The 10,153-nt window shown below is 48.9% G+C and overlaps 1 protein-coding gene across 1 annotated transcript in view; it reads right to left on the minus strand.

The window, feature by feature from the left end:
- Nucleotides 1-1,720: 1,720 nt before the first annotated feature.
- Nucleotides 1,721-10,153, minus strand: part of NFATC2IP (nuclear factor of activated T cells 2 interacting protein) — a 9,577-nt gene continuing 1,144 nt past the window's right edge. Inside the window, exons 2-8 of the mRNA XM_029222258.1 lie at nt 9,471-9,543; nt 7,045-7,159; nt 6,259-6,339; nt 5,980-6,166; nt 4,595-4,739; nt 4,360-4,469; nt 1,721-2,753 (exon numbers count right to left, since the gene is read on the minus strand). Coding sequence (XP_029078091.1) covers nt 2,595-2,753; nt 4,360-4,469; nt 4,595-4,739; nt 5,980-6,166; nt 6,259-6,339; nt 7,045-7,159; nt 9,471-9,543 — 870 coding nt within the window. The 3' untranslated portion in view covers nt 1,721-2,594. The remainder of the gene's footprint in view (nt 2,754-4,359; nt 4,470-4,594; nt 4,740-5,979; nt 6,167-6,258; nt 6,340-7,044; nt 7,160-9,470; nt 9,544-10,153) is intronic.

The following is a 10,153-nucleotide window of genomic DNA, read 5'->3' on the forward strand; positions in this document are numbered from 1 at the left end:
GACCACCATGGAATTACCACCCGATAGCAGTGATTTAAACAAGACAGGAAGTTCCCCTTCTCGCCAAAGCCCAGAGGTCAGTAGTGCAGGGCTGGTAAGACGCTGCATGGAAGCTCAGACCCAGGCGCCTTCTCTCCTTGTCCTGCCCTGCATGGCTTCCTTCCCCAAGGTCACCTTGTGTCAGTAGGGATGCTCCACTTCCAGTGAGCAGCAGGAAGAAAGCCAAAGAGAGGGGCACACACTGCCCGCTTAGGGACATGTCCTGGAAGTCGCACACCTTCCTCTGAATTGGCATTTGGCCACACTTGGCTACAGTGGAGGCTGGCAAGCACTGTCTTCATTCTGAATTCTCTGTGCTTTGCTAAAAACCAGGGGTTCTGTTACCCTGGGAGGAGGAAGAATAGGTGTGAGGGGACAACAAATGGTCTCAGCCACAGGGGTCATGGGGAGGGGGTGGTCACGGGAAGGACAGAGAGACAGAAATCCTCAAATATACACAAGTTGAATGTATTCCCGTTTATTCTGTTGAGATTGAACATATTTTAATTTTAATGTGTTCAGACTTATTAATGGACATAAAATATCTGAAAAAAAGAGTTATACCATATCACGGATTATTCAAATGTTAAAAAATTTTCTTTCTATATTTCCCACATTGTAAGTTCAAAGGAATACCACATTCCAACAAAAAACTCTTTAAAGAGAGTGATATGTTTTTGCCAAAATTATACCACCTATCAGTGGAAAATTCATGGCTTTATTAGTAGACGGTGCTGAGAAAACTGGCTCATTATATGGTGAAACTAAAACTTGGATCTCATAGACAAAGGTGAATTTCAAATAGTTTAAAAGTAGTATTCAACATTTCAGCAGCCAGTACAGCCTGGCATTAACCAATGAGAACAAATATTTGACCATGCAAAGCAGATGCCAGCACATACCAGTGTGTACTGGCTGGACTTCAGCCCGATATTAGTGGCCTAAATGTGAAAGAAAAGCTAATAAACTAACAGAAGAAAATGTAAAATATCTTAACTACTTTTAAATAAGAAATCAAAAAGCAACAAATGATATAACAAAATAGTTAATTTATCTACATTAAAATTAAGAATTTCTGTTCAGTGAAGGACACCCCTGAATATACAAACACAAGTGCCGCTTTGAGAGTTTTTTGCAACTGCCCAGGAATATACGAAGAACTTTTGAGGATAAACAAACAGAAAAAAGATAGGAAGCCCCCATGAGAAAATGAGCAATTCACACAAAGGGAAACCAGAAAAGCTGACAGGTATATAAAGAAATTCCCCAAATTACTGGTGATCAGATGAATGTACATTAAAATACAGCACCACTTTACACCCAACAGACCAGCAAAAATTAGAAAGCTGGGCAGTAGCAAGTGCTGGTGAGGATGAGGAGAAATAGGAAGCTTTAAGTGGGAGAGTCAATGACCATTCTGAAAACAAATAGAGAAATTAACCTGTCCGACCCATACTCCCGTCCTGGGTACCTCTGCCAGAGAACTTTTCACAAAATATGGAAGGGGACACATAAAAAGATGTTCATGCTGAGGAGGTGGAGGCACCCAGGTGTCCACCACTTAGCAAATGTGTAAACAAAATGCAGTTGACACCCACCATGGAATACCTCAGAGCAGTTCAAAGAAATAAAGGTGATGTTGAGTGAAAAAAGCTACAGCACAAGATCTACAGCATGATACTACATGTGGAAAAAGTATATTCACACATACAACGTGGCATTTTTCGAGGATACATTCACATTCAAAAACATGTAATCAACACATTAAAATGGACGCTTACGGGAGAGGATGGAGTGAAGGGGAAAAGCCATAAAACCAGAGAAGCCTTGCGTGGACTGGAATCCTGAGATCCAAAACCAAAAGGCTCAAGGTGCTCAATTATGCCTTAAATAATGTGTGTGCATCAGGAAGGTGGCTTGAAAGGGTCCTGGGGTGAGGAAGACACCCAAGCCTGAGAATCTACTATATTCTTCAAAAGAATAACCCATCGTCTGCCTCTGCTGAAGCTAATACATGTGTGAGCTCGATCATCTAGTTTCCTGCAGGCTGAGGAGCCACACCCCTGTATGTGCCTCAAGCAAACTTCACCCCCACCCCCCAATGACACTGAGGCCACTGCTGGTCCTGGACGTGGCATAAATGCCAGGCCTGGAATCCCATACCAGGGATTTCATGTTGATTTCAACTCACTCTTTCAATAGGAGCAGTCTCATAAAAGAGACATTTCGGTAAAGGAAAGGGTGATGGTGGAGGGGAAAGGGTGAGGGTAAGGGATACCTTCTCCATGTCCCAGGGGACTGCAAAACTCAGCACACCCTGTGGATGGAGCCACAGTCCTCCCAGGGCAGCAAGGACCACCACACAACTAATCAGGTAGCTAACGGCTTGAAACCAGGGTCGACGGGGCGGGGCGGGGGTGGTCCAAGATCACTCCTTGATTTTGCTTCAGCTTGAGGATAAGTTCTACCTCAGTTTCAGCTAGCCCTTATGGGGCCAAAAGGGGGCAGCCGCTCTCCCCAAGTCCAAGCTGGGCCTCTAAACAGGGAGTGGGGTTTCAGCTCCAGACCTCGATGAGGTCCCCGGATTCCATGCCCAGGTCAGCCGGCAGCTCCTTGCCTGAAAGCTTTGTCCCATCAAAGAAGAAGGAGAGCTTGCGGCCTGAGAGTCCCATGGCCTCCTCGTAGCGGGACATGAGGGTCTTGAGAGGAGAATCCTGGATGGAGAGGAAATACTGGATGTAAGAATTTGAAAAGAGGGGCTGAGGAGAACTTGTAGGGACAGACAGAGGACTTGCGACAGGGAGGACAAGGGGACAAGTCAAGTCAGAGCCCACGGAGGGAAAGGCAACTGGCCGAAGAGGCCAGCAGCAAGCTGGTTCCTCTCTAGGGAGCTGGGCCACAGAGCCCAGGACTGGGATGTTGGCTGTGGGTCAGGCAGGTTCTCCAAAGCCGATCTCCTCACCTACGATCGAGGCATGAATCACAAGGAGGAAGCCAGCCGGGCTCTGGCTTCTGACCCAAGCTGGGGGCCAGGCGCTCCCACTGAAATGGATGTATAACCCTAGCCAAGTGCTAGGGGTTGATTGTGTCCCCCAAAAAAGATACCTTGTGGTCTTAACCCCTGGTAAATGTGCATGTGACCTCATTTGGAAGATGTTATCAAGATAAGATGAGGTCATACTCGATTACAGTGGGCACTAAGGCAACAGGACTGGTGTGCGCTTATAAGAGAAAACAGACACAAAGAGAGGCACACAGGGAGAACGTCATGTGAGGAAAGAGGCAGAGACTGGAGTGATGCAGCTGTGAGCCAAGGACTGCCAGCCACCACCAGAAGCTAGGAGGAAGCAAGGAAGGATTCTACCTAGAGTCTCTGAGGGAGCATGACCCTGCTGACAACTTTTCTTTTTTTATAGTTGATTTACAATATTTTATTAGTTACAGGTTTACAACATCATGATTCAATATTTTTATAGATTATACTCTATTTAAAGTTATTATAAAATAATGGCTATATTCCCCTCTTCTGTCCAATATATCTTTTTTTTTAAACATCTTTATTGGAGTATAATTGCTTTACAATGGTGTGTTAGTTTCTGCTTTATAACAAAGTGAATCAGCTATACATAAACATATATCCCCATATCTCCTCCTTCTTGCGTCTCCCTCCCACCCTCCCTATCCCACCCCTCTAGGTGGACACAAAGCACCGAGCTGATCTCCCCGTGCTATGCAGCTGCTTCCCACTAGCTATCTATTTTATATTTGGTAGTGTATATATGTCATTGCCACTCTCTCACTTCGTCCCACCTGCTGACAACTTGATTTCGTATCTGTAGCCTCCAGAACTGTGAAAGAATACATTTCTATTGTTTTAAGCCACCCAGTTTGTTGTATTTTGTTATAGCAGCTCTCAGAAACTAATACGGCCAAGTTACTCCGCCTCTATAGAGGTTGGCTTCCGTATTTGTTAGATGAGGGTAACAACAGTGCTTTCCCATATAAGATTGTTGTGAAACTCAATAATATCCTGAATGTGAAGTAAATATCCTTAGCACAGGGACTGTCACTTCTTTTGTAATTATGATGGGTTTTATTGGTTACTGTCCAAGGGTGATTTTGACTTCAACCAGGAGTTAGGAGACCAGAGCCAGGCTCCCAGCAGAAGTGGGAGGGAAATTGAACACTGGGCTTTTTCCACTATCTAGGATGGGTGGGGACCCAAGACCACAGAGGGCAGTGACTCCATCCTCCACCCACTGACACGAGAGACCACAGAGCACGGGGCAAGGGGCACAGAGAGCCAACTCCCCCACTCACTCGAGGCAGCGAGACTTCCAGCAGCTGGTGCTTCTCCTTCCCCTGCACCCGCAGCTGGAGCAGGTGGGACTTCTCCGCGACATCCGGAGAACTTGCTAGCACCACGCAGTCTGTGGGGGGCAGGATCGGGAAGCCAGGCCTAAGCGGGGGTTGGAAGCAGGGTCCCCTCTGGGCCTCTTCCCATATCCCCTCCCTGTGGCAAAAGCCTCCTCAAGCTCCCCTGCCTTCCTCTCACCAATGATGTCAGCCACTCCAAGCTTTAGGGTCCTGGGGGTGGCGGTAGGGGACAGCTCTGTCTCTCCGAAGAGCAAGAGGATCCTGCTTGGGGACACCCCAAGACGGCCGGCCATGTGGTCCACCACACTCTGGAGGGGCTCCGACTGGGAGGGGGACAAGAAGTGAAGGAGGCCTTCCTGCCTTGATGTGCTTCCCCCCACCCACCCCCAGTTTCTGGCCTTAACTACTTGCTGAATTCCTCATCTGTGAGTTCCACCATATTTACCTGGCAAGGCATAAAATAAAATCATGTTAATAAGGGGTTCAGGCAAGTGACACAAAGACACGAAGGAGCCATGAGTTAGGAGAGAAAAGGGAGTGGTGGGGATTGCGGCCAACCAGAACCGGATACGCCCCATCTAAACAGGCCAGCTGTTCCGCAGTTCCAGCTGATTGGTACCATGTAGGAATATGGGCCAGGTACTGTATCTTCCTATTTAAGAGAAACCAGAAATCTGGACCCTGGTACAAAATCACCCATTGCAAAGGTTGGCGATGAACTCATATGTTCATGTGAGTCATACATGGGACTTCCCTGGGGGTCCAGTGGTTAAGACTCCACGCTTCCACTGCAGGGGGTGCGGGATCAATCCCTGGTTGGGGAAGTTCTGCATGCCGTGAAGTGCAGCCAAAAAAATAAATAAATAAAAGCACCGTACAGCACAAAAGAAGGAGGAGCATGGGACTTCCCTAATGGTCCAGTGGCTAAGATTCTGCGTTCCCAATGCAGGGGGTTCGATCCCTGGTCAGGGAACTAAGATCTCGCATGCCACACAACAGGGGCAAAAAAAAAAGAAGAAGAAGAAGAAGAAGCACAGTTGATAAGGCCATGGGCTGCCAGTTCACAAGCCCTGGCTTAGTTGCTTGCCTGATGCATGGTTACTGCTCGATAAATGGTCACTTCTGTTATCATTCTTGTTTTGGAATTGGAGTCATCCCTACAAAAAGAGTAGCCCTCATCAGGAAGCTAGCGGGGATCGGAATGACCAAGTGACATCTGGGTGTCCAAGGCAGTAAGAGCAAGCACAAGAGGGAAGCACAGGGTCCGAGGGAAGGAAAGAGGGAGGGATGCACCCTGGGGAGGGGCTACCAAGCAAAGCTGCTTAGGATGTTTCAGTGGAGCCTTGAAAACGGGTGGGAAGTTTGCCAGAAAGAGAGGGGAGAGGGAGGAAAAAAATCTCCCAAGGGGAAGAGTGAGCACAAAGGCACACAGGGCTGAACAAGCGCTGGGCAGCTCCAGACAGCAGGATGGGCAAAGGAAGCCACGGTCCCTTCTGCCCAGACACCACAGTCTCTCCACAGACAGTTCCTGGGACCCTTCTCCCAGGCTCTTCAGGCACTTACCATTCTGATGGGCAATCTGACCAGGTCAGCCCGGCACTGGATTTTGAGCGGCAAGAGCCGAGGGTTCTCTGGGAGAGTGGGCCCCTCCAGTAGGACCACCTCATCCTCTTGGCTCAGGTGGTCCTGGCCCTGGGGCTGCTTGGGACTCAGGCAGGAACGGAGATCTTGGAGGCGCTTGTTCACCTCTCTGGGGTGCAGAAAGAACTGTGGGTCAGTCAGGGTGGGCCCCCTCCACCCTGCCCCTCTCCACCCCAGCCCAGAGTCCCCTGCCCTTGGTACCTTAACTTCTGGAGTGCCCGAGTATGCTTCCTGCTGTTGGTCCGTGGCAGACGTGGAGGCAAAGGTGAGGTGTCTTGAACCCTGTAGAGATAAAAGAGGGACAGGATGGAGAAAGAGGTGAGACCCCAGCCCCACACCTTTCCTCATGGGACCCCTGGGGACCAGAGGGGTACCTGGAGAATCAAGAGAGAGCATCTTCCGGTGACATCCATCTTATGGGAAGACAGGGGGAGGTAAGGACAGGGAAAACCTGAGTCATAATTTTTATATTTATATGACCCCAATATGAGGGAGGAGAATGCCTAACTTTTAAGATAAGTTACTTCCCAGGTAAATGTCTGATAACATCCAAATGACACCAAGCACTTACTACCGGCCAAGGGTTAACTCTTAATTTACCCCAAAATTCTGACCCAGGTACCACTATTATCCCCATTTTACAGAAGAGAAAATTGAAGCACAGAGAGGCTGGCTAAGAGACAGCTGCCGGATTTGAACCACAGGGCAGTCTGCAGAGCCACACGCTTCACCCCTGCATCACTACTTTCTTAGACACAAAGCTGAAATCTCCACTTCCTGGCGAGTCCTGAGGGCCCACTGTCATCCTCTGATGGGGCTCACCTCTTCTTTCCCCCAAGAAGAGCTTCATTCCTCACCTGAGCCTCAAGACTCCTTCCGTCCTTCTCCTTACCCTTTGAGGAGCCAGCCAAGGGTTCTGCCTGCCTCAGCCTAGCCCCCCCAACTCCCTTTCTGCTCCAGCGGCCCCAGGGCCCTCGCCTCACTCACAGTAACATCTCTTTCTTCTCTTCTCCATCCTTACTCCTCAGCTTCTTCTTCCAGGGAGAATTGGGACGTGGGGAATCCTCAGCGTGGAGACTGCTGGAATCTGCCATGTCCACCTCTGGGGACAGAGCAGGAGGAAGTGGAAAGGGTTAGCCAAGAGGGGGCAGCGGTAGGCCAAGGAGAGACAAGTCAGGGGCTTCAGAAGGTTCTGAGAAAGGAGGAGACTAAGGGAGCCCCAGACACACACAATCACTGGGGAAGGGCTCAAGGGGTGTGAGTCAAAAGGGAAAAGCCTACCTCAGAGAGAAGAATGAACTGGAGCCTGACAGATTAGAGCAAGAGAGTGTCAGAACTTCATGCTAAGGCATGAGACAGTGGTGAGCGTGGACAGTCAGAAAGTGGCTCACCCCAACTGAAGCATGCTCTTCTCACTTTTGATCACGTGCACCCCACAAATGAAGAACACTGAGCACACAACCCGGAAAATAGGTATTTACTTAATACACATATACTACTTACTACACAGGGACATACTATTATATATGTTATGAAACATACACTAAAACAAATGTCAAAGGATGGGGTTTTTTTCTAATATTTCTCTTATTTTCTTCCCATACTCAGTTTGGTGGGCACAGAGAGACTGTGACTCTGGGGTGGAGGAGGGGGTGTGGGGCAGGGAGGGAATGAGGTAAAGAGGTAAGTATAGGTCTTCTGAGCCTACGTTTCTCAAATTTCATCCGTGTGTCATTGCCATATTTTGCCATATCTCTGTATTATTTAATATCTTTCTTTCTTTCTTAAGTTAATTTATTTATTTTTAGCTGCGTTGGGTCTTCGTTGCTGCGTGTGGGCTTTCTCTAGTTGCGGTGAGCGGGGGTACTCTTCGTTGCGTGCGCGGGCTTCTCATTGTGGTGGCTTCTCTTGCTGCGGAGCTCAGGCTCTAGGCGCGCAGGCTTCAGTAGCTGTGGCATGCGGGCTCAGCAGTTGTGGCTCGCAGCCTCTAGAGTGCAGGCTCAGTAGCTGCGGCGCACGGGCTTAGTCGCTCCGCGGCATGTGGGATCTTCCCGGACCAGGGCTCGAACCCGTGTCCCCTGCATTGGCAGGCGGATTCTTAACCACTGTGCCACCAGGGAAGTCCTAATATCTTTCTTTAAATCACTCATTTTAACTTGAATATCTTACAAAAGGAAATCAGGTATAATATTCTAAACTACAGAAGCTCTTTTCCATTTGCTTGCCACACGATCATCATTAACCATAAGATAATTACTGTGAATACAAAACAATGATAATGAATCCTAGATCAGTGGTTCTCAGAGGCAATTTTGCCTCCTGGGGGACATGTGGCAATGTCTGTAGACAATTTTGGTTGTCACAATGAGGGGAGGAAGGGGCTGGGGTGTGATACTGGGATCTGGTGGGTAGAGGTCAGGATGTTGCTAAACGTCCCACAGGGCACAGGACAGCCCCAAACAAAGAATGATCCAGTCCAAACGTCAGTAGCACCGAGGTTGTGAAATCCTGTCCCAGTAGCTGCCAGAGGCCTGAGATTCTGCGTTTCTGACAAACTCCTGGAAGATACCCAACATTCCTGGGTCCACATTTTGAGTGGCAAGGACAGAGGTGCCCTTGTACTTCTCTGTTCCAGGTACCATATATGCAAACCATATATGTAGCCCCAGAGGGGCTCTCTGTACATTCTCTTTGATTAAGTCTCACCAGGGTCCTCTGACATAGGTCCATTTTTCATCCCCATTTTGCTGATGAGGAAATTGAAGCATTGAGAGACTAACTCGCCCAAGGTCACACAGCTACTAAGGGGTAGAACTGGCATTCAAACCAGGCCTGCTGGTTCCCAAATCCGCTCTTAATCACCCTGCCATACTCCCTCATGGTGCAAAAGTCTTAGTCCAAGGTCTGCATTTGCCCACTGGATCGCTTCCCTATTAGACTTGATTCCTACTCACTGCCCTTGAGTGGTTTGCAAAAATCACATCACTGAGGGAGAATAAAGGCTGGGCAGCCCTGAAAAGATTCAAATAACACCCTGCTGGCTCCAGAGTGTTCCCAAGACACTTGTTGAAGATGCAACAAGATGTTACAGATTCTTAACACTTCCCCCTCCCCTGTTCCCAGGATTACAGAATCAGAATCTCTGGGGCTGGCACCTGGAAATCTGTATATTAGCTCACTCTTATGCCTATTAGAGTTGGCGGAAGGGTGTTTTGACAGCATTTTCTGTGCCTTCTGGTTAACAATCCAGCTCCTTTCAGGATTGGAGCTTTTTCTGGCTAGGATGCAGGAGTCACCTCTCCCATGTCCTTCCCCTGAGCCTCAGGAAACAACTAACTGCAGGGATGTAAACTCCAGAAAGTCTCCTCAAAGAGGCCAGCGCTGGGCACCTCTCCCTAGAAGCCCTCCCTTACCTTCCTCAGTCTCTGGGGGGCAGAATTTCAGGAGGGACGTGTGGTCTGGGATGAGGTGGAGGCTGCTTTTCACCTGCAAAGAAAAAGTAGATCAGTCCCAAATCCTCCCTCCACTTAAAGAGAAAACTGGGGTCGATTCTTCCCTCACACCCAGGCCTCCTCCAGCTCCCAAGTCCTCCCTAAGGATGTAGACATTACAGCCCTCCCACAGGGACTCAGGAGCTCAGCTTCCCCAGGATCCAAAATTGGAGTACCCTACCGTACGGTATCACTTATATGTGGAATCTAAAATATGACACAAACGAACATATCTACAAAGCAGAAACAGACTCACAGACATAGAGAACACACTTGTGGTTGCCAAGGGGAAGGGGGGAGGGGGGAGGGATGGACTGGGAGTTTGGGGTTAGTAGATGCAAACCATTACATATAGAATGGATGGACAACAAGGTCCTACTGGATAGCACAGGAAACTATATTCAATGTCCTGGAATAAGCCATAATGGAAAAGAATATAAAAAAGAATGTGTAGGGCTTCCCTGGTGGCGCAGTGGTTGAGAGTCCGCCTGCCGATGCAGCGGACGCGGGTTCGTGCCCCGGTCCGGGAAGATCCCACATGCCGCGGAGCGGCTGGGCCCGTGAGCCATGGCCGCTGAGCCTGCGCGTCCGGAGCCTGTGCTCCG

This window comes from Monodon monoceros, unplaced genomic scaffold (assembly GCF_005190385.1).
Source record: "Monodon monoceros isolate NGI ecotype Baffin Bay Population unplaced genomic scaffold, NGI_Narwhal_1 Super_Scaffold_13, whole genome shotgun sequence".
Taxonomy (NCBI): domain Eukaryota; kingdom Metazoa; phylum Chordata; class Mammalia; order Artiodactyla; family Monodontidae; genus Monodon; species Monodon monoceros.